Source organism: Euphorbia lathyris, chromosome 5 (assembly GCF_963576675.1).
Source record: "Euphorbia lathyris chromosome 5, ddEupLath1.1, whole genome shotgun sequence".
In the NCBI taxonomy this organism is placed as follows: domain Eukaryota; kingdom Viridiplantae; phylum Streptophyta; class Magnoliopsida; order Malpighiales; family Euphorbiaceae; genus Euphorbia; species Euphorbia lathyris.
The window spans coordinates 5,767,795-5,793,658 of NC_088914.1; the positions used below are offsets into that span (position 1 = coordinate 5,767,795).

At 36.3% G+C, this 25,864-nt stretch overlaps 1 protein-coding gene across 6 annotated transcripts; it reads right to left on the reverse strand.

Moving 5' to 3' along the window:
- Positions 1-9,375: 9,375 nt before the first annotated feature.
- On the reverse strand, positions 9,376-13,017 carry LOC136231389 (uncharacterized). 6 transcript variants are annotated; one of them, XM_066020746.1, is made up of 5 exons: positions 12,793-13,017; positions 12,340-12,404; positions 12,172-12,252; positions 12,037-12,076; positions 9,377-10,007 (listed from the first exon to the last, which is right to left on the reverse strand). In XM_066020746.1, the coding sequence occupies exons 3-5, from the start codon at positions 12,229-12,231 to the stop codon at positions 9,646-9,648; spliced, it is 462 nt and encodes a 153-aa protein (XP_065876818.1). In that variant the 5' UTR covers positions 12,232-12,252; positions 12,340-12,404; positions 12,793-13,017; the 3' UTR covers positions 9,377-9,645. The 6 variants fall into 6 exon arrangements, 5 of the variants coding, with proteins under 5 accessions (XP_065876818.1, XP_065876817.1, XP_065876814.1 ...); XM_066020745.1 differs by adding an exon at positions 12,446-12,508 and having other exon boundaries at positions 9,378-10,007; positions 12,172-12,346; XM_066020742.1 differs by having other exon boundaries at positions 9,378-10,007; positions 12,172-12,404.
- Positions 13,018-25,864: the final 12,847 nt, after the last annotated feature.

Here is a 25,864-nt window from a genome sequence, read left to right on the forward strand (position 1 = left end):
GGAAGTAATTTTCAGGGTAGTTATACATTGGATTGAGCATTTATCACTCCCGATTAATGGGAGATACATCCAAGGATCGCTTGTGGAAGACTTGACTCTAAACCCTTACAAGGTGATAGCTTAAGAGTAGAAATACAGATTTCACTTAACCTATCTTTTTGAGTTTACTCGGCCTATACAAGTAAAACGAACGTCTCGCTATATGTGACTTGACATCACCCATAGTCATAAGATTCAGTTCAAGGATGTAGTTGATAAAGGATCGTATTATACCGTAACTAATACGGAAGGGTTAACGACAGAATCAACCTGTCTTCTTAACGGACTCTTGGGGAATGATTACAGAATTGCCAATAACATACTTTGTACATCATTCCGTTATGCAAAGGATTAAATATAATTCTTGAAGAAATTAATTTAATAGGTTGCATACGGCCAGAAGTAGTAAGGACCTAATGGATCACACATAAGACTTGGAACCAAAAGAAAGATGGATATGATTAATAGATGGAAGCCCAATTGAGCCCAGTAAGGCCCAAATACAAGGAGGGGGCCGAAATTTGTATGTATTAGTAAGGGATTGATTTTATTCCATTAATCCTAATTTGATTAGGATTATGAATTAAATTAATTAAGAGATAATTTTACTAGGAGTTTTAATTAGATTAATATTCTCCTACTATTATCCAATTAGGTTATTTATTATTATCCTAAATATATTAGATATATAGTGAGATAATAATTAGGAATCCTTTTTCGAATTGGATTCCTATTAAGTAACCTATTCCTATCTAACTAGGGTTTAGATACAAGCTAATATATACACCCCTCCCTATAGTGAATTTCGACCAAGCTCTAAGCCTCCCCACTTGTGATTTTCGAAATTGCTTAGAGAGAGAGAGAAAAGAATTCTATTCCCCAAGTTCGTGGACAAGAATTCATACGGAATTCCATCGATTGATTAATCTTTTTCATCCCTCTTTCTCCTTGATCTTGTGTTGGTTAATTAGAGGCAATCTATTTTGGTTGCATCTCATAAGGGTTGATTTTATCTTAACCTCACCGTATTCTACTTTGCGGTTGGAACCTCGGAGAAGAATTGTGGCCGCTACTTTAACAACGGTAGATTGTTCATCGAAAGGTATTCCTTCTTATCCCTCTTTATATGAAATAACGATTAACAGATTCTATGGTTAAAAGGAAATAGGCTAAAAATTTTATATTTCCGCTGCTTTACCTTAGCCCTAATTTCCTTCAGAGTTGGTATGGAGTCAAGCATCTTGACCCACTCAAGGATATCGTTAACATATTTGGTCTGACACATATGAATGCGTTGCTTGGCATATGTGATTGATGAGTGCCGAATCCACCAAAAATAATCCCAACTTCCCTAAACGAATAAATTGTAATAGAGCAAGTAGAGGTCGAACCCAAAGGAATAATATTGATTTAAAACTTCTGATGACCTAACAAAATTATTAAATGGGGGTTTAAAATAGTGAAGCTTATTAAATTAAAGGCAATAGGTAAAGACCATAACAAAACAAAGCAAGAATTAATGACGGTTTGTGAATGATATTTGGATGAATTCAGTCAAGGGGAATCGCATGATAATTCATACGTTAACGATCATTGACGGATAAAATTATAGTCTCATGCATTCGCCGGGTCAGTTGACGTGTTCTTCCTTAATAGTGAACTAGTTAAGCACGACAAATAACTTGTTCCTAATCAATAAACAACCCTATCTCAACTCCTAAGATTAAATTTATTGACAACTTAAAAATTAGAAGAACTTGATCTTAGTTAATCGTCTCTCAGCGTCAGCGATTTTAGACTAACTTATCCGTTCACTTGGCTCAGATAAACCCAACTAGATTTGTATTAATGTCATGTGGAATACAAACTCAGGTTTGTCCAACTTGAGTCCGTCCTTCCAAACATGAAGCTAGCTTGATTTAAAAAGCCAACAACTGCTTGTTTGGTTATCTTAGGTGAAACTCTAATAAAGCAAACCAGTCTTATAATTATTCGATTCGACAAACAACCTGCAATTATCATTCATCGAACGAACAATCAATTGAGAATAATTCTCTAAACATGATGAACAAATAAACAGATTAATAAATTGAGAAAAAGGTAACACGACAGTCTCACGATAACGAAGAGAATCTCCATTGAATTATCCATTAACCAAAATAAAGAAGTTAGCTCCGAATAGCCATGGAGCGTATATGTTTTTCTACTGGAAAAATAAAATGTAAAAATTGATGTCCTGAACTTGGAAAATCTGTCGTTCTTAAGTCTATTACGACTCCTCAAAATAAGGAACTAAATCCCTTCAATGAGCTTTAGAATCCTTCTTCAAATTTTAAATTAATTGCCTCCTCATTTGTCTCCTACAAATTCGTGCTTTAGCTGAAAATCTTGTTCTCAAATCGTCCAATCCGAATCAGGAAAGCAATCCTATTCGAAGCAGGAAACTGTCAGCCCGTAACTGCCTTAGTCTTGTGCAAGACTAACTCTGACTCAGACCAATATTTGCCCAATTAGCTTCGGATCACGACCCGCCATCAGCTCGGCCCAATTTAAGCCTAATTTATCTCCCTTTAGTCATCATTGGCCTGTAGAGATGAAAATACCAAAAACAAACAATAAAACCCGCAAAATAACAAAACATGACAATTATAAAGCACAAAAGCGGGATTATTTATTGTCGAATTATGCACTTATCAAACACTTCACACTTGCCCAGTGCTTGCCCTCAAGCATACCAGATCATGGAATTAGCTCCGCATACTCTTAGGTTGTCTTGTCATTCGTTCCTAATTCCCCTAAGCGTTATAAAGACATTGACTACCAATCATCCAAATCAAGAATCTTTCAAATTTTGGAATACTTCTAACTCCCAAAAACGTCTCAACAACACTGCACGTAATGTTTAAAACAAGAAACTAGAAGCAACAATACCCTCACGTGATCACTCTATGTGTTTAGGCTTATAATTCATTTTAGAGGATTCACTCAAGTCAAAATCATAGAATGTAGTTACCATAGGCTTACCAATCAATTGAACCTCCACCATGATGCGGATTCTCGCGAATCCGATCTGAGGGATAAATGTACCCCATCGTTATCAAGTAATAAATTTCTGGTTTGAGTTCAGGTTATCATCAACAGGATTTATTTCTGCAAGTATCAAGCTACTCGGTCTCGGATGTTATCTAGGCTTAGGGGGTTTTGAGTTTGGTTCTTTTGATTAATCTACTCCTAGGTTCAATTACGCTAATCCTAGCTAAGTTATCTAATTCTAACTAAGTTATCTACTTCTAGCTAAGTTATTCTATTCCTAACTAAGTTACTCTACCCCTAATTGATCTTTCATTAATGAAACTATTCAAAGGAACATGCAATGAACGATAATAATTAAGATAGATTATCAAGTCTATTGAATAAAAACCTAAACTGAGTCACTTGTATTCAAGGCGATTAACCCTACTTACCCTCCTGAGGTTCCTAGCGCGTGATTCCCTAAGGCCGAAACTAGGTCTAAAGCTCAGTAAATTGGCGCTTAATCAACTAAGAGGTCGTCAATCTCCTAGGCTCTGACTAGGTCAGATTCAGCTTGCAATATGTGCCTACTAGATTTTGGGGCTTTTGAATGAGTTAAACCAATTGAATAAAGCGTAAGACATAGATTAGACAAATAATCATAGAACAAAACAAGAGCTAAATTATTATTAAAGGCGAGATGATTGTCACAAGATACAATAAGACAAGTTCGGCAACTGTATCAAAGAGTACAAACATGGAAAGATAAAAGGAGATACAAAAATCCCTTTCAGGGAACCTGTTTACTCTGCAGCCGGCGGCTTGATCTTAAGGACGGACCTTGATAATTCCTCGAGGAAAAGCTTTGAAGCAGCTTCAATGGAGGTTGAGGAAGATGGAGGATATGGAGAGGAATTACAAGGGGAAAGCTAAAACAATTTACAAAAATGAAAGATATCTAATTTACAATTGAAAATTCCTATTTATAGACGTGTCTCGGGCCTCGTTTTGACCTATTTTTGTGTCCTAGTTGGTGTAGGAAGACGTGGGGCCGAACGTGGCTTCGTGGGGGTGGAATTGGTCTTTTTGACCAATTCCCGCAGGGTTGCTCGCCGAGCAGGGCTGCTCGCGCCGAGCAGGCCACCAGGGGCCTGCTCGACGAGTAGAAATGGCCCGTGGGGCCCTGCTCGCCGAGCGTTTTCGCCTGAAACGTGCTCGATCCATGCTCGATGAGTTCCGCACCCTTTTTCGTCCGTCTTCACACCTACACACGCATAAAAACTCCGAAAAACATTAGTCCAAAGGCCAAATTGATCTGTCAATCGCTTATTTTGAGCAAACGCTTCGTTTGGTGCGACTTTTGACGGACCAATTAGCTTCAAAAGATAACGGAATTCTAATATGCATGTTATTTCGGCCGTATTTGCCTAAATTGATCACAAAACGAGCCTAAACGATGAAAAGTAAATAGAACGTTTCCAATTTCTAACTAACTCACACAAAAGCATTTAAATGCGAGAATTGCTCGCTTATTAACCAAATTACTCTAAAAACCGTCCTAAAACCGTACCTAAAGATAGGGGTTTTTGACCCCTATCAAACCTCCTCGCACTTAAAACTTTACTTGTCCCCAAGTAAACTAAAAAACTAAACCCGCCACCACAAGCAAGCTAGAAAACCTCCCGGTTTGACTGGGTGCTTGACATAACTTCGAACATCTATAATTACATGCATTCGGAAATACAAAGTAGAGACACGATATCCAAAAGCCGCATTTCAATTATCATGGGTCATAGTTTTAAGCAAATGGACACATGTTCAATTAAACGAGTTTAAGGGGATTGCTAAGTAGAACACCTCACCATAGGTAGTTCACTCATTCACACAATTTTGGTGGCTAAGGTGTTTACTCTCGGCTTATGTTCTTGCTTAGGATTACGCTGATTTGGCACGTTCATCCGAGTTCCTCTACTATGCTACATGACTCCGATGATATCAAAAACAGCCTGTAATTGGGGTTGTAATGTGGTTAGAGGGTCAAAGGTACAACAAAGGTTAGAAGTTCTAGCGCTACAAAAACAAGGTTAAAATGGCTTTAGCAAATACGAAGTGACTGAGCTTTTTATTCATCCCTTATTTTTTATTTCTTTTTGAGATGTTTTCTTGAGACGTTTTTATTTTTAGGAACTGGGGAATGAAGTTCTTCCCTTTTGTTCGTCTCTTTTCTTTTCTTTTCTCTTTCTTTTTTTTCTGGTTTTCTTTTGGGATAGTGATGCTCATTCACTTCTTAACTTTTTGACTTGCTACTATAATGCCATAAACAAAGATAAAGCGCTAGAGAAAAACAAATGCTCAATTCGAGCTTTGCAAAAACAAAGGTTTAAGCAGCGAACCAAGATGTGGTTCGCAAAAACGGGTTAGAACGAAAGAAAAATCTACAAACTACAAAAATTTCGGCTCAAAGGGGCTTCCTAGAGTGAATGAAAAAGAAAAAAAAATAAGGTAAGGAAAAGGTTAATTCTAAGGAGGCTGATTCATCGTTTATCATCTCAAATCATTGCATGTAGGTTCAACACAGTATTAGGTGCAAAATCTGTAATCTTCCACAAGTCAAAGCATTCACACAAAAATGTCAAGAAAAAGAGCTTTTTGATGTTCGCTCTTAGGCTCAAATTCAGCTCACAATTCTTTGGGTTTGAATTTTGTGTTTACTAGTTTTCCCCAAACTCAAGTTTAATATCACATGCCTTCAATTCTTAAGTTATCTACCTAAGTAGTGATTTTAGCATTTCTTCAAAAGTAGGGTCTAAATGCAAACTGTAGCTCATGCTTTTACAGATACAATGGTTGTGTCCTACACCTAAACTAGTTGTCATGCAATTTTAGATTCGGTTTTCAGCCCTCAAAGACAAATAACAACGTTTAGATTCGAAGGAGGTTCACGATTTTAGGTCCTACACATGCAAAAACGTAAACAAAACCTAAAAACGCTAAACTAAACCAGACACGACGCAACAAAATTTTTAAAAATTATACAAATTTTTATAAGTTTGTCTACCCCTCCTCCTCACACTAAAACATGCAATAAGTTCCAACATTGCATTATAAATCATGAAGTGCAAATGTAAAGAGTTAGGGTGGAGAAGACAACTTACTGATCGGCCGGGGGGTATGGCCAAGGCATGTTGTAGCGCTCGCAGTAGTCTGCCGCTACGTACTCAAGACCCGAAAGCCTTCGGTCCATGTTCTGCTCAAAGTTGGTGAACCGTTGATCCATTTGCTGAACAATGTTAAAGGTCCGTAGGTTGAGATCTCGTATTTCTGCCATCATAGTGTTGATGGCTTGGAACTGGGCCTCCGTCCCCGACGCTTGGTGTTCCCTTTGATCTCCTGCCGTCGCAGGTTCTTCCTCCTCAGGTTCTTCATCCCTTTGCTGTCGTGGAACTCGTGTTCTTTTTCTTCCCCCTCCGCTAGAGCTTGCCCCTCCAGTTGGATTCCTGTTTAAGACTTCTTGAAAAGTAGATTTCCCCAAAAACTTGGAGTTGAGCAGAGTAGGGTAAATAGCAGTTTCGGGATTATCTAAATTTTTGAATTGGCTCTCAAGTGAGTTGGTGAGTAAGTGCACAAGACCTAGGGAACTGCGTTTTCTACTCGTTTGGCTCGAGAAGCCTTCAAATATGGTCTTAACATTGTCCATGTGTTTGTGGTTGGCCACGCACCACAGTATGAGCAATTCCGTCTTTGAGACTTTATTGCTCTCGTTTTTGCCCAATAAGTTGTGGGCCACAAATTTGTGAACAAGATTGAGAAGTGGGTCTAGGAGAGCGACTGGACTAGCAGTCTGGGAGTTAAATTCTGATATGTCTGTCAGTTGTTCCCAGGCAATATCTTTTGTCATAGGCTTCTCAAAGTCTGAGATTGCCTCTGGGTCGTTATAAAATCCCATTAGGGCTGCTAGTGTGGTGCCATCGAGGCGGTAGGGTTTACCGTTTAGCCTAAAAGAGTGTTTACCACCGCCCAATGGTAGCTCTTTTTTCCAAGTGGTTAAGAACTCTATGGTGAAGTTGTGATAAACTGGAGTGTGTGTGGTGGCTAGTCTATACCAGCCGTGGAATTTGAGGATTTCATTGAAATCCTTCTTTAACCCTATACTCGACAAGTAAGTTTGATCGACAACTACATGTGTGGCAAGGTCTTGCTTGGAAAACCTATCGTATAATACTCCCTCATGCTCATCAATAAGACCAAAGGGTGGATCATACTTATCTTGGAGGCTTTCGTCGAATTCAACCTCAGAATCGGCTTCGTTCTCGACGACGACCTTAGCTTTGCCCTTCCGACCCCCTGAGGAATAGACCAAAAATGGGAGAGTTAGAACATATTTACAAGTTTCAACATAAACCCCCAAATAAACCATTTATAGGCAAAAACATAGCTTTAGGCACTTAGGGACTAAACCATAAGTATTTGGTCCCTAAGTGTTTTACCCGAAATTCTCAAATTCATGTGAAATTGGAGATACCCAATGACTAAAACATAAGAAGAATGCAATTCACAACTCTATTGACAAGTTTCTAACTATAATTTGAATAGTTGAACTTTGAGCTAAAATGGGGATTTTGCCCAAATTGAGCAATTTCTCCAAATATCCACAAATTGAGAATATAAATCACACTCAAATCATAAATTAATCATTATGTCAACATAAATTTCAAGGAAATCAAGTATTTGAAAGCAAACAAGAGATTAATTTGAGAGAAGAAAGAAAAACCCAAAACTTAGGTTTTTCTCAAACCTCAAAAATTATCTCACTAAGCTAAAATCTAAGCATATAAACATGTTAGAAATAAAAAATATGTAAAGATTCATACCTTATATCTTGAATTCGGGTTAGAATGGTGAATTTGGAGGGTTAGGTTTTTGAAGAAGCAAAAAGGGGAAGGAGAAGGGGAGAATGGAAAAATAGAATAAAAAGAAAGAAGAGAGAAGGGAAGAAGAAGGTGGGGAAGGGGATGATGAGTCACCCCCCTTTTTTTCTTTTCTTACTCTTTTCTTTTTCTTTAATTTATTTTTCTTTCTTTTTCTCTCTTTTTTTTTTAGTTCGGGATTTTAAAAATCCCGAACAGCCCGTGTCGGCCGAGCCGGCTGACTGGACCGACCAGCCCGGCGAGCTGGGCAGTGCCTAACTTGCCCGGGTTGGGCGAAATATTTTTTTTTTGGAGTGCGGGGGAACAAAGTTTGACAGTGCAAATAACCAAACGAGATTAAAATTTAATATTCAATAAAAGAAAATAAAAGCAAAATAAAAATAAGAGGAAAAGAAAACGCAGAATCAAATTGTTCAAACTTTGAAAAAAACCGAGGAGAACCCGATTTCTCCCCCTTACTCAATCCTTTCTCAGGATCTTTGGGTTCTTCTCCGTTGTGCTCGGGAGAGAACCCTATGGCCTTTCCTGCCTGTCCCTATTAATCTGAGCCACCTGATTGCTCAAGTCCTTGCAGAAGGCTTCGTTGTTGGCAAGCCTAGCTGAGATCTCTTTCAGAAGAGTGATCACTTTGTCAGATTCCTTAGGGTGTTGCATTGGCCCTTGATTTTGCTGTTGGTATGAGGGCATGCCAAGCCCCTGCTCTCTATGCTCTTGAACAAATCCGCTAGGAGGTCGGAGCACATTCTGATTTGAATTCCCGTAAGAGAGGTTCGGGTGCCACTACACCATAAAACCCCTAATGCAACCAAGTGAAATTGTTGGCTTAGACCCATTTTTGAGTTGCAATAGGCCAAAAATAGGCCTAACGCAACAAATTTTCAATTGTTGCGGATGCTCCTGTAGCATTATTTACTAATGCAACATTTCTAAAGAATAGCAACAATTAACAATTGTTGGACATTTTTTAATTAGTTGCAACAAATTTTTTATTAAAGCAACAAATTTATAAAATAATGCAACATGTTATCATTGTTGCACTAAATCAAATGCAACTAAGTTATTTAATTTTGCAACAATTTTAATAGTTTTTGCAACACGAATTTTGCTTCGTATGCAACAAATTTTATTATTTGCAACAATTTTAGTTCAAATTTGCAACATAATTAGTTGAAATTGCAACAATTTAATTGGTTTCCGCAACATATTTATTAACTTTTGCAACTATTTTAACTGGAATTTGCTACATATTTGGTAGCATTTTACAACATTTATAATTAATTTTTGCAACAGTTGAAATCTGCATCTTTTTTGTTGCATTCTTTTGAATAATTTAGACCTATAATAAATACAAATTTTGCCTAATTTCGAAAAGTATAATATGAAATATAATAAATATACTTCTAAACAATGATCCAAATCATACATACAGAATCTCTTATAAAATAAGATAGAGTATCATAATATATGTCCAATACATAGTTTTCAAATTCTAAGAAATCAGGACCATCTTTCGTTAATATCACTCGTTATCTTCCCCATCATCATCATCCTGTACAAGAATTGACGTATAACTCATGCCAATTGAAAATTCTCATTATGAAATTATATTATAATGATGTACAAGTTATATAATATATTTCCCTTAGTGCTTGGCTCATTCGATACGTCATTTGCAGGAGAGAGAATCAGCTAACAAAGATGCGATCGAGTCAACATCAATATTTAAACTTGGATTGTATCGTGCCAATTGTTTCATCATCAAAGTCATCTTTGTATCCAACATTTTGTTCACTTCTCCCTCCATCTTTTTGTGCATTTCTGCCTCCATCTTTTTCTTCAAATTTTCTTCCACTTCTTGTCTCACTTCCTCCCTTAGGCTTATTTTTAATTCATTCACCAATTCAGGTGGAGCTTTCAGTTCTTGGTCCTTTTTCAACACATATTTGGCATCCCTACCAAGAACCCATGAACGGGATGAATCACCGAATAGCACTTGATCAACTAGGAAAGCATTTGTTCCATCTTTGCCTAAAAAAAGCAAATATATCAATAGAAGAAGTTCAAAAGTTCAAGGCGATTGTAACAAGAATAACCCGAACAAATTAGGAATCAAAAATATTTTTCATGCATTCCTATATATAATCAAAGAAATTAGCAAATATGTATCTGGTCTCTCTGATGGTGCTGCTAATAGTAATTTATTTATTACTCATACATTCCTATATATATATATATATAATATTGTTTCGCAACTTATAAGCAAAATTAAGATGAAATTTTCTTATAAAGATTAATGATGATGAGGGACCACTAACACCACAGCCATAAGATCTTTTTATAAAGGAAAAGCACAAAACAAAATTATCTCGTGATTGTGAATAAGGGTAGGCTCATCGCATGACCAATTATGGGAGACTAATTGAAAACAAGACCAAATGGTTTGAGGGATTTAATATTCTTTTTTCCTGTTGCTAAACATGACCAATTAAACATTTAATATTCTTTCTATAATCTAGGGAAAAGGTACTAAAATAAGTCTAAGGTTTTTGAAAAAATACCAATTTAGGTCCCACGTTCAAAATAGCATCAATATAAATTTAACGTTTACAACATAATATCAATTTAGGCTTAACATTTACAACATAACATCAATTTAGGCCTCACTTACATAATAGTACCAATATAGACTTAACGTTTATAAAATAATACGAATTTAAGCTTAACGTTTACAAAATATATCCAATTTAAGCTAAACGTCACAATTAATCATATTATATTCTTTCCCTATTAACTTTACATAAATTTAAAATAATGTAAATGCAGCCACAAAAATGTGAAGAGAGGAAAAAATATAATATGATTAATTGTGGCGTTTAGCTTAAATTGGATTAAGCTTAAATTCGTATTATTTTGTAAACACTAAGCCTATATTGGTGTTATTTTATACGTGAGACCTAAATTGATACTTTCTACAAACCTTAGGCCTATTTTGGTACCTTATGTGACGTGGTGCTGATTTGGCAGACTTAACGGATGATGTGTCACGTTCTGTTAGTAGTTCCTAAATTGATGCTATATTGGTGCTATTTTGAACGTGGAGCCTAAATTGGTACTTTCCCAAAAACCTTAGGCCTATTTTGGTACCTTATTCCTATAATCTATTTTCAAATATTTATTCATCAAAATGACCAATTAAAAGGGGTTCACATATAGTGGAAAAAATAAAAAATGCAAATAAAAAATAATCAATGAGAAACACCTAAATCCCAAAGTTTATGTGAAACTCACTGAAATTTGTTCAAATACAAATATATGATACTCATATAATCATACCAGGCCTGAAAGAATTTAAAATCACAAGTTTAGATGATATTGGTAATTTTGATGCCACAGACCTAATAGATTTGCATCAATGGATCTTTTGGAGATTCAATTTAAAATGACCAGCAGGAAATTGCCTATACAACAATCTGAAATTAAATGAAATAATCAACTTCAGCCCCATCAAATGCTATAACATTCTATTATGAATATGTGAAATGTTAACACAATTACATCACTCTTCGATGCTAAAGGAAGCCGTGCCTTTGAGGTTACTATAAGCCAATGTATTGCCACTCGCACAGGATATGCCCTATGCGAACAACAAAATCAGTCATGTAGCTTGGTCTAGCTTCAGTACAGACATAAGGCGAGGGAACTGCCCTTTTTGCAGTTTCCAATTAAAACCTATCCATTTAGATTTTGGTTCTTCTCTAATTCATATAGGAAACATATGGTTGACTCCTATGACTTGAACAAGACAACACCCGCATGCAATCACATTAATTGAAATATTATGATTATGTCCTGTGTAAGAATCCCAAATTCATCTAATAATTAGTATTACTAATCAAGTTAGATCTATCTCATCTAATCATAAAGGGTATTCATAATCAAGATATCTATCTATGATTCCAAAAGGAAAAGTTGAACAAAAACAAGAAGAAATGAAGATCCAATGCAATTTTTAATCACTGAATCATCCAGAAAAAAAGTGAATGAGATTTATGAGTACCGTTCGATTGAGATGTTGCCTTCCACATTTGCAAACAACACTGCAAGTATCATTTTGTTGGATCTCATTTCATCCATTTGAATCAGTATAAATTGGAAAACTAAGAAAATCATTTTGTAAACAAAATTTACGCACCTCTTGAACTGCAATGCCTTCTCTGCTATCATCAGTAACCGGACTCCATCCCACAAGCATTATTAATGAAGAGTGTTGCTGCTGCAAAAGTTGGAGTCAAGCTATTTTTGGACACATGTGGATTCTCAATATAAGGAGGATATGGAATATCATCTTCATCTTCCCCACCTTTGTACTGCCCTGACAACAACATCTTCTAGTTGAACATGTCTCAGAGATTTCAGAACTTTAACCTGAATCAACACATGTTGTTAAAAAAACATCTCAAACTTACATTCAAACCCCATTCATACACCTATTTCCCCTTTCCCAAGTGAGCAAGCGGCTCTTCAAGTGCCTGAGCATCAACCACAATTTGAAGAACGAAGGGAAAATAATCAATTATTTTCTAGCAAATTGCATAAACTAATTTAGTAAAAAAAAATACACAAAAGGGAATTATAATAAAATTAAAAACTAAGAAATTAAGACAGAAGAACCAAGAACCGAAAGTCCATGAGATCAAATATTAAGCAGAAAATTCAGTAGGTAATGAATCAAATTCTACAAATACTTAGAAGCAAAAAGGTACAAAGTAGAAAAAGGCCTGAGGGAAGGTGGAGCTCTGGCCCAAAACCTTACGTCTATACCAATCATGGCGGCCGCAGAGAGATGATTGCCCTAAGTTTTCCAGCGACATCTTTATGTTCTGCAGAAACGCTAAGAAGCTCCGAGACGAAGTTCTGGTTTTGAATGAGAGAAAGCTGCTTAACTAAAGAGAGAGGGAGAAAGACACGAACTAAGTTAGACTGATGGAGAGCTACAAACGGCGTTCAGTGAGGTGGAGAGCGGCGAAGAGAGGAGGCAAGCATCTGTAAATTGTTTCAAAAGAAACTAGGGTAATTACCCTTAATTGAAACCAATTGTTTATTATTCCGATCCTACCCCTACGAATTATAGGTTACCCCTCTCCTGTTTTATCAATCCTTAAATTTCACCCCAACTTTCTTTAATCCCTTCAATCATACTCTTCTATATATCGATTTAGCCCCAATTGTTTAAATATGGTTCGATTAAACCCTATACATTACCATTACATGCTTTAAATTATTGAAACTTCAATTTAACCTCCAAAATATTTCTTATTGTTTGTGCTTTGTAAAATGGGGGTCTCATATGATTGATTTTTTTCCATCCAAGGATTAAAAACAACTCAACCTATTATTATAAATTTTTTATACCCAACCAATTTTTTTGAAATACTAAAGATTGCAATATTTCTTTATAAATTAAAATTCCATCCATAGATATTTAATCTAAATAGAATTAAAAAGTATTTATTTATTTTTAGAAAAAATAATTTTGGTAAATAAATTCAAATTAATTTGTGCAAAGCACCATAAAACAGTAAAAAGAAAAATTTCGTATAAAAATTAGAAAATTTCTTTTGCAAATTTATATATTAATAAAAAATAAATATTTAATATTGTATAATTGTTTTCAAAAATTAATATTATATATTGTTCTCAAAAATAAATATTTATATATATATTAATAAAATAATAAATAATTTTACTTGCAACATTATATATTTGTTAGTTTTTCTTTATTTTTGTTGCATTTGATCAATTATGTAAATGCAACAATTATAATTTTGTTGCCTTTTCGGTTTTACCTTATTTTTTGCAACAATTTAAATAAATTGTTTGATTAACTTACTTAAAAGCAACATGACAAGCAACAATTAATATTTTGTTGCATAATTTTTTATCATTTTGCTAATTTGAAGATTAATGCAACAAAAATGCAACATTATTGAAATACAACAAAATAAACTTACTTAATGCATCAATTTTCAAGCAACAAATTCAAATTTGGTTGCAGTAGAGGTTTTATGGTATAGTGTGCTGAGGCCTCCTGTAGTTGCCATTGTTGTTGTTGTTGTAGGAGTTATAGTTGTTGGGGTTGTCGTTGTTATAGTTCTGATTGTATCTCGGCTGCCCCCCAACGTAATTGACCATCTCCACCCCATCTCCAGCGAAAGGGCTACCTGCTTGACAATCCTTTCCATTGTGGTCGCCGCCACAGTGCACGCAGGTGGGACGTCGGCTAAGTGTAGCCAACAATACATCCATCTTCCTACTCAAATCCGCAACAACTGGATTTTGTTCCTACTCTTCCACAGTAAATACCCGCTGCCTAGTGGGGCCGGTGAGCTTTTGTTCTTGCCACTGCACACTCTTTCTGGCCATCTCGTTAATCATGTCATATGCCTCTGTTGCTATCTTTCTAAACAAATCTCCACCCGCTGCGGAGTCCACAATGGCTCTGTTGGTGGGTGTCAGTCCGTGATAGAAGACGCTCACTAATTGATGCTTGGGTATGTCATGATAAGGGCACATGCGCAGCATTTTCCTGAATCGAGTCCAAGATGTGTGGAGCGCCTCATGCTCGGGTTGGTGGAAGGATGTGATCTCACCCCTGAGCATTGTTGTCTTCGAGGGAGGGAAGTAGTAGGACAAGAATTCCTTCTCCAACCCTGCCCATGTTGTGATTGAACCAGGCTCCAGTGTTCTCAGCCATTCCAAAGCTTGCCCCGTCAGAGAGAACGGGAACAGTTTCAATTTAGCAGCATCTTGGGGGACCCCATTGGTCCTTACAGTGTCTGCGCACATCAGGAAGCGATCCAGATGATCATTCGGGCTTTCATGTGCTTCTCCTCCAAACAGTCCAGTCTGTTGGATCAAGTGAATTATACCAGACTTGATTTCATATGTGTTTGCCGGAATGTTTAGAGCAGCAATGCCTGACAGATGCTGATGTCGGTGCGATGCCAGGATCTCACTCATCAGACGAGTGTCGGTTTCTGGCCCGGTGTTCTCAGGGTTTCGCTCATTGTTCCGTTCATTGTCAGTCATCTTGATAGGCTTGATAGGCTCGATGATCTCGTCTTGCTTCAGCTTTCCGATCTGTTTGCTCCTACGAAGAGTACGTTCAAGTTCAGGGTTAAGAGGGACAACCGGTATTTTCACTGATCTTGTAGGCATACGCTGAGAAGAGATAAATACAGAAATAAATGAAAGCTGAAGGGAAATCACACAAATCATACAGTTTTGTACAAGTATAAGAACAGTTTAGATAAACATTTACAGACATGTACAGATGAATTGATAACTATAAGTTCGTACAAACGAATACAAACAAGCGTAAGTATAAACAAGGATGGTTATCGTAAATGAGTATGTATAAATATGTGTATACAAACAAGTATAAGTGGTGTAGATACATAAAAAGAATCATGATTATGAACAAATATATATGATATTAACAAAAGATATATTCACAAAGAATGCCTAAACTAACAAGTCGACCTTTGGTCCGATATTGCAGAAGAAATAAATCCCCGGCAACGACGCCAAAAACTTGATGCGGATTCTCGCGAATCCGATCTGAGGGATAAGTGTACCCCGTCGTTATTAAGTAATAAATTTCTGGTTTGAGTCCAGGTTATCATCCACATGATTTATTTCTGCAAGTATCAAGCTACTCGGTCTCGGATGTTATCTAGGCTTAGAGGGTTTTGAGTTTGGTTGTTTTGATTAATCTACTCCTAGGTTGAATTACGCTAATCCTAGCTAAGTTATCTAATTCTAACTAAGTTATCTACTTCTAGCTAAGTTATGCTATTCCTAACTAAGTTACTCTACCCCTAATTGATCTTTCATTAATGAAACTATTCGAAGGAACATGGAATGAACGATAATAATTAAGATAGTTTATCAAGTCTATTGAATAAAAACCTAATCTGAGTCACTTGTATTCAAGGCGATTAACCCTACTTACCCTCCTAAGGTTCCTAGCGCGTGATTCCCTAAGGCCGAAACTAGGTCTAAGGCTCAGTAAATTGGCGCTTAATCAACTAAGAGGTCGTCAATCTCCTAGGCTCTGACTAGGTCAGATTCAGCTCGCAATATGTGCCTACTAGATTTTGGGGCTTTTGAATGAGTTAAACCAATTGAATAAAGCGTAAGACAGAGATTAGACAAATAATCATAGAACAAAACAAGAGCTAAATTATTATTAAAGGCGAGATGATTGTCACAAGATACAATAAGACAAGTTCGGCAACTGTATCAAAGAGTACAAACATGGAAAGATAAAAAGAGATACAAAAATCCCTTTCAGGGAACCTGTTTACTCTGCAGCCGACGACTTGATCTTAAGGACGGACCTTGATAATTCCTCGAGGAAAAGCTTTGAAGGAGCTTCAATGGAGGTTGAGGAAGATGGAGGAGATGGAGAGGAATTACAAGGGGAAAGCTAAAACAATTTACAAAAATGAAAGATATCTAATTTACAATTGAAAATTCCTATTTATAGACGCGTCTCGGGCCTCATTTTGACCTATTTTCGTGTCCTAGTTGGTGTAGGAAGACGTGGGGCTGAACGTGGCTTCGTGGGGGCGGAATTGGTCTTTTTGACCAATTCCCGCAGGGCTGCTCGCCGAGCAGGAAAGGCTGCTCGGCGAGCAGGGCTGCTCGCGCCGAGCAGCCCCCTGCTCGCAGCCTGCTCGGCGAGCAGAAATGGCCCGTGGGGCCCTGCTCGTCGAGCGTTTTCGCCCGAAGCGTGCTCGATCCAAGCTCGATGAGTTCTGCACCCTTTTTTGTCCGTCTTCACACCTGCACACGCATAAAAACTCCGGAAAACATTAGTCCAAAGGCCAAATTGATCCGTCAATCGCTTATTTTGAGCAAACGCTTCGTTTGGTGCGACTTTTGACGGACCAATTAGCTTCAAAAGATAACGGAATTCTAATATGCATGTTATTTCGGCCGTATTTGCCTAAATTGATCACAAAACGAGCCTAAACGACGAAAAGTAAATAGAACGTTTCCAATTTCTAACTAACTCACACAAAAGCATTTAAATGCGAGAATTGCTCGCTTATTAACCAAATTACTCTAAAAACCGTCCTAAAACCGTACCCAAAGATAGGGGTTTTTGACCCCTATCAAACCACATAGTATGAATTCAAACAGAAAATCAAAGGGACTTAACAAGGGTGTAACGTAGGTTAGGCTCATGGGTTGGAAAAGAGAGAGGGGAAAAAACTTTGGGGGATCCGAGAGTGGTAAAATAGTACAAACTACTCCAAACTAGGCCAAAACAAAAGTAAAACTGCATACTTACAAGACTACAAATTCATTAGTCTCACATGAATATCTAGAAAACAATTCAAGATAATCATGAAAACTATTGAGAACATAAACGAAAGAGACTAAAACAGCAAACGAACTAGGACAGAAAAATGACTATAACCTATTTATTCTTTTCTCTTTTTTTTTCTTTTCTTTGAGGCTTTTTTTTCCTGCCTCTATTTTTTTCTTTCTGTTTTTTTACGAATACCCACAATAAGTAATTATAGAGCACAACAATTTTGTTATCTCTTATGACACGAAACATAAAATCAAACGACCCAACACTCTGTACAAACTTCAACTGGACTCTGAAGGCTTAAAACTTATCCTTGGCCAAAGGAATAAACAAGGTATCAAGAATGGGGAAAAGGCTCAAATTGGCAGTCTAGAGGATGGTTAAATTTTGGTATGTTTTTTTTCTTTTTCGGGGTTCAAAAGCGTGGAAAGGTTGACATCAAAAGAAACCTAATGCCCTTATCATTTTAACAGTTCGAATTCATCAATCAGGTTTTGAAATGTATATCATGGCAAGTTCTAGAACTAACATACTATGCGGACGCACTCAGAAAAGAAAATAGAGCAAATGCGTAATGAGTTTGCTCTTTTCATTAGGCTCAAATGCTTACCAAAAATGGGGTGTAAAGTGGTGTTGCTGCTTCTAAGTCAACTTATTAAAATGGGTTTTCATGCAATGTTGGAAACAATTTAGTTTGTCAGCGTGTAGGCAAAGCATTTACTTGACTCCCACTATGCAGAAAGGCACTCGCAAGACTCGATAACTGTAACACCCTATACGTATAATTAATTTTTTTTCTAAACTATTCATTAGAGAAATTATTTATTTTAAACTAAGACTGTTCAGTAGACAGAAGCATTTATTAATGCGCTTACTCGTAGTAATATAAAACACATACACGTTAAGTATACATATGTATTTATACACAAAGTTTACAAACTTATTTAGTCCAAAAGTTTACTTATTCTACATGCTTATAATGAGAGGAGAGAGTGTGAGACGGAACCCAGCATACCGACCTTTCATCCATGAAATCTACAGTTCTTTAAGCGTCTAAAGTCCCAGTCTAACCTTCACTTCAACTAGCTGGAAAATTTAGCGATTTATATGAGTCGCAACTCAGTGAACATAAACATTCAATGAATACCAATCACACACAATCACGTAAACAAGTCTCACACCCAAGTCATATAGATGCAAATGAATGAACTGTTATATTAATGTTGTGACACCACCAGCCAGTCACTACCCGGGATCAAATAACATGTAACAGGTATAACATAATCTTGTTTCGGTCCATGTAATCAAGCAGTCCATGTATTGACCCTTTAGGTCCAAGTAGTACAAATGTTGACCGTATAGATCCAGGTAGTCCAAATATTGACCGTATAGGTCCATGTAGTCCATATATTGACCGTATAGGTCCATGTAGTCCATATAAATTCAAGTGGTCATAACTGTGACTGAACTGGTATGTCACAACGCCATCCATTTATGTTTCATGCAATCGTGTGCATATGTTCTATATCAATGAAATCACATTTAACATATACACATACTCCTCATTCAAATCCAACTATCACAAATAATATTCAACACGTATCACATTTAACATATACACATATTCGTTTAAATCCAACTATCACAAATAATGTTCACCAAGTATCAATTCATATCTATTCAAGTTAATTACAACAATTCACATCAATATGTATCCAATCAACACCACAATTCTAAAATCACAAACACAATTAAGAATTAACTTCACATCATGTTTATACTCACTTCTAAACCGCTAGTTTTCTCGATGACGGCTTGTACCCTCCTCCAGAATATCTTCAATATTACGAGCACCTATAATATAATTTAGCATATGATTCAATATAATTTACACACTCTTTAAACCCAAAAAAATTATTTACTTATTACTTTTTATCTTCCATTTCATTACACTTGTTTCCACCAAATGATATTTGTACCTATACTAGTATGACCATTAAACTTAAAAGCCTTATAACTCCTCTTTCACTTATCTAAATGAACTAATTCTAATTTTATTTTATCCTAGACTCATATATGCATACCATACTAAAGTTTTATAGAATGTCCAATTATACATAATTTATTACAAAATTTCTCTTTGGGTCTTACTTTAATCATAATTTGCCTGTACCAGTTCTATGAAATCACTCATAACTCAAAATATATAACTCCAAATGGTATGATTATTTTTCCTACTTCAACTAGACAAACAAGAGTATACTATATCCAAAATTCAGAATTTTATAATCTCTGTACAATTTATAATCAAATTTATAATCTGACCCTGTGCCAACATATAGGCAACACAACACATATTAACTTCTTTCCTAGTTATATCCTAACATACAAATTCAATAATAACCAAACTTTCCAGAACACTAACTAACACATATATGAACATTTATTATCTGTAATACCTCTCCAAATTAAGTCTTTAAAGTCTTCAAAAACGTATCACAAAAATAGCTTCAAGTATAGGATTCAACTTAGAGCTAGTCTAATAGATTATACCTTATCTCCCAAAATATTTAACCAAATTGCATGCAGTAAATTTTGGGAGTTACCTAAGACCTAAACTCAAAACTTTCCCTTCTTCAACTCCCTCAAAATCAGCTTCCAATACCAAATAATTCATGTAAGATGGTGTATAAACATACCTTTCTCTTCTTCTTCTTCTTCTTCTTCTTCTTCTTCTTCTTCTTCTTCTTCTTCTTCTTCTCTTTTTCTTCACTTTCTCACTCTAAAAGGAGTTTCTCTCTCTAAAGTTCTGGAAAGTTTGAGATTAGAACCACCCATCTAACCCTTCTCCAAACATATCTAATTGATCTTGGGTAGATTTCCCCTTTTGCCCATATATATCTCCTATTATTACAATTATATAAGTTTCATCCACTATGATTATCTTTATTATTGTTATTATTATTATTAGATCTGAAATTATGTATAATATTATTAAATCATAAATTTGGAAAATTACCTTTTAGTCCTTATACTTTTGAGATTATTCAATTTAGTCCCTATTTTTTGAAGACAAACTTAAATATCTATTTCATATACTTTCACTTATCCTAATATTAGTATCTACATAAATTTTCATGTATCCAATGACATAATGACATGTAAAATGCAATATTATTTTCTAATGTCTTGAATAATGTCGTGTAATGCATAAAATTGAGATGTTACATTTCTCCCCCTCTATAAAGAATTTCGTCCACGAAATTCAATACCTGATTCGTGAAACAAGTACGGATATTCTTTTCTCATCTTTTCCTCTGTTTCCCATGTAGCTTCTTCTATTGAATGACTTCTCCACAGAATCTTAACCAATGGTATCTCTTTATTTCGTAACTGTTTTGTTTTATACCCAATGACTGCCACTGGCTCTTCTACATAACCGAGGTCATCAGCAACTTCAATGCTTTGATCGTTTATTATATGTGTAGGATCTGATCGGTATCTTCTGAGCATACTTACATGAAAAACATCATGAATTTGAGCTAACTCTGGAGGTAATGCTAATCTGTAAGCAAGGGGACCAACTTTTTCAAGAATTTCATACGGTCCAATGTACCTTGGACTTAATTTTCCTTTCTTTCCAAATCTTATCACGCCTTTCCAAGGTGATACTCGAAGAAATACTTTCTCTCCTACATCAAATTCCATCTCTCTTCTATGCTGATCTGCATAACTTTTCTGTCTGTCTTGTCTACTTCTGATTACCTTCACTTTCTCCATTGCATCTTGCACAATCTCAGGACCTTCTAAAACACGCATGCCTTCTTCGTCCCAATAAATAGGACTTCTACATTTTCTTCCATATAATGCCTCATACGGTGCCATTCTTATATTGCTATGATAATGATTATTATAAGCAAATTCTATCAAAGTAATGTACTCATCCCATGCACCTTTGAACTCTAGAACACAATCTCGAAACATATCTTCTAATGTCTGAATTGCTCTTTCAGATTGCCCGTCAGTTTGAGGATGAAATGCAATGCTAAAATTTAACCTTGTACCCAAAGCATGTTGTAAATTCGTCCAAAAGCGAGATGTGAATCGTGGGTCTCTATCTGATACAATAGATATTGGCACCCCATGTAATCTGACAATCTCATTCACGTACTTCTTAGCCAAATTTTCAAGTGAACAACCCCACCGTATAGGTAAAAAGTGAGCTGACTTTGTTAACCGATCCACAATTACCCAAACAGCATCATTCTTGCTTGGAGTCTTTGGTAGTCCATAAACAAAATCCATAGTTACCCTTTCCCATTTCCAGACTGGTATAGATAATGGCTGTAGTTTTCCAATTGGAGCCTGATGTTCTATTTTGATCTGCTGACATGTTAGACATTTAGAAACATATTCTGCCACATCTTTTTTCATTCTAGGCCACCAAAAATGAGACCGCAAGGTATTGTACATCTTTGTCATTCCAGGATGCATGGCGTATGGAGCAGTATGAGCCTCTTCTAGAATTTCCTTACGTAGATTATCTACATTTGGCACACAAATTCTTTGTTCTATCATCAAAGTACCATTTTCAACTGCAAAGTTAGTACTTTTCCCCTGTTTTACACTTCCCATTATTTCCTTGAACTGTGGATCCCGAATTTGAGCTTCTTTGATTCTATCGTGTAACACTGGTCTTACCTTAAAGTTGGCCAACAGAACTCCATTCCTATTCAAATCTAACTCAACATTCATAGCGCGCAATTGCACCAAATAAGGAAATGTAGATACTTGAAAATGAGCCAAAACACTACCAGGTTTTCTGCTTAAGGCATCTGCTACCACATTCGCTTTTCCAGGATGATACTCTATTGTGCAATCATAATCCTTTAACAATTCCAACCATCTTCGCTGTCTCATATTTAAATCTTTTTGGCTCATCAAATATTTCAAACTTTTGTGATCAGTAAAAATTTGAAATGTTTCTCCATACAAATAATGTTGCCAAATCTTCAAAGCAAACACCACAGCAGCAAGTTCTAAATCATGCACTGGATAAGATAATTCATATGGTTTTAATTATCTCGATGCATATGCAATTACCTTACCATGCTGCATTAGAACACACCCTAAACCTTGATGAGACGCATCACTATATACCACAAATCCTCCAGTGCCAGAAGGAATCGTCAAAATTGGAGCAGAAGTCAATCGTCTTTTTAACTCCTCAAAACTTTTCTGACAAGCGTCTGTCCACTGAAATGAAATTTTCTTTCGTAATAGTTTAGTCAATGGAGCAGCAATAAGAGAAAATCCATCAACAAAACGTCTATAGTATCCAGCTAACCCCAGGAAACTTCTGACTTCTCCTACAGACCTTGGCGCTTCCCAGTTAACTACTGCTTCAATCTTCGTAGGATCTACATGTATACCCTGACCTGAAATCACATGTCCCAAAAATAAAACATGATCCATCCAGAATTCACATTTGCTAAACTTTTCATACTACTGCTTTTCCCTCAATATCTGCAGCACAATTCTTAAATGATGTTCATGCTCCTCTCTGCTCTTTGAATACACAAGTATGTCATCAATGAAAACAATAACAAACTTGTCAAGGTACTTTTGAAATACCTTATTCATTAATGCCATAAAGTTGCCGGTGCATTTTTCAAACCAAACGGCATCACAAGAAATTCATAATGCCCATATCGAGTTCGGAAAGCCGTCTTTGGAACATCCGGTTCTGAAATTTTGAGTTGATGATACCCCGATCTCAAGTCAATTTTTGAGAATACGCGTGCTCCCTGCAACTGATCAAATAATTCATCTATTCGAGGTAAAGGATATTTATTCTTCACGGTGACCCGATTCAACTGTCTGTAGTCAATACATAATCGCATTGTGCCATCCTTTTTCTTGATAAACAAAACTGGAGCACCCCACGGGGACACACTAGGTCGGATAAACCCCTTATCAAGTAGTTCTTGTAATTGTGTTTTCAACTCCTTTAATTCAACTGGCGCCATTCTATAAGGTGAGATAGAAATTGGTGCAGTTCCTGGAATCAAATTAATTGTAAACTCTGCTTCTCGACTAGGAGGTATACCCGGCAAGTCTGAAGGAAATACATCTGGAAATTCATTTACCATGGGAATATTCTCAAGTGCTACATCTGTTGCTTTAGTGTCAATGACATGCACCAAATATGCTTGGCATCCACCCTTCATTAAATGGAAAGCACTGATGGAAAAGATTAAACAAGTTGGTACAAGTTGGCGGTCACCTTGAAAGATAACTTTGGGTTGATCTGGTGGTTCAAAAATAACCTCTTTAGTGAAACACTTAACAGTTGCATGATGCCTTGTCAACCAATCCATACCCAGTATCACATCAAATTCTCTAATATTCAGCAATATCAAGTCTGCACTTAATTCTGCCGTGCCAATTTGAATCAAACAATTCTGATACACCCAATTTACTATCACAAACTCTCCTAATGGAGTCCCCACATTTAAATCAAACCCCAAGGATTCACAATCTATATGCAAATGTGATGCCAAATTTGATAATATAAATGAATGAGAAGATCCAGAATCAATTAATGCATAAGCTTCTAGATTGCAAATTGAAAGTTTACCTATCACAACTTGTGGTGTAGCAATGGCTTCCTGTCTATTCAAAGCAAATGCTCGAACTTGAGTTTGTGAACCCTGAGCTTCAGATCTACCAGTACCTCTAGCAGTATTCATTGTTGCTCCTCTGCCTCTTCCTCTACCTGCTGGGATAACAACCCCACTCCCCCTTGTATTTTGTACTGTAGCCTCTGAACCTTGTCTGTCAGATACTCCCCTTTTTGGACAAGCACGGAAGAAATGATCTAAGGAACCACAAAAGAAACATCCCCCAGTCAATTTCCTACATTCTCCCTCATTCCACATGTATTACAGGCTGATTTCAATCCTGAGCTTTGCCTTTGACTCTGTCTTGAATAAGATGGAACACTCATTCTTCCTCCTCTATTCGAAGAATATCCACCTCTAGCATTTGATTGTGAAGGAGATGAATTAGCTTGACGTTTGACAAACTTGTTACTCTACTCAGCACTAGAATGACTATAACCTCTTTTAGTTTGGAAATCAACTCTTTCTTTTTCCAACCTTTCTCCTCTAATAGCTGCAGCTTTTAGTTTTTGATAGGTTTCAAGATCAGAAGCTGTAATTTTACTTCGAATTTCATACCTCAACCCTTCTTCAAATTGTCTGCATTTATCTTTTTCTGTTGCCAGCAAAGAAGATACATAAGTTGACAGCTGATTAAATTTCACTTCATATTCAGCTACACTCATTTTTCCCTACTTCAAGTTCAAGAATTCTCTCCTTTTATCATCTAAATACACTTCTGGCATATAGTTATTGCGAAACTCAAGAACAAAATCATCCCATGTCAAGACAGGAGGCTGAACAGTACTGTTAGGAATAGTTTCCCACCAATCATATGCATCTCCCTGAAGTAAAAACACAGCATAGTCAAATTTTTCTTCAGATGTGCACTGCATCAAATTGAAAACCCTCTCTATCCTCTTCAACCATCTTTCTGCTTGTGTATGATCAGTGGTACCAGTAAATTCTTCAGCACCTTGGTTTTTCAGTTTATCGAACCTCCTTTCCCTTTGAACCATTTGATTCTGTCTCTGCTCAAAAGGAGGAGCTTGACGATGCAAATTTGATGCATGAGAATGTGCAGGTGATGCTTGTGGATTATTATTTGGGGCACCTATAGAAGGTGGTCTGACTGGTCCCTCTCTCCTCATTTCATTTTCATTTCTATTCTGGTCACCAACTTCTTCAACCCTATATGATTGTAATATCATATTATAAACAAATGATATGTATGTCATGCAATATATGCTTATGTATGTCCCTAAGGTCATATTCTTGTTCTAATACCAATAAATGTAACACCATATACGTATAATTAATTTTTTTTTCTAAACTATTCATTAGAGAAATTATTTATTTTAAACTGAGACTATTCAGTAGACAGAAGCATTTATTAATGCGCTTACTCGTAGTAATATAAAACACATACACGTTAAGTATACATATGTATTTATACACAAAGTTTACAAACTTATTTAGTCCAAAAGTTTACTTATTCTACATGCTTATAATGAGAGGAGAGAGAGTGAGACGGAACCTAGCAGACCGGCCTTTCATCCATGGAATCTACAGTTCTTTAAGCGTCTAAAGTCCCAGTCTAACCTTCACTTCAACTAGCTGGAAAATTTAGCAATTTATATGAGTTGCAACTCAGTGAATATAAACATTCAATGAATACCAATCACACACAATCACGTAAACAAGTCTCACACCCAAGTCATATAGATGCAAATGAATGAATCGTTATATTAATGTTGTGACACCACCAGCTAGTCACTACCCGGGATCAAATAACAGGTAATAGGTATAACATAATCTTGTTTCGGTCCATGTAATCA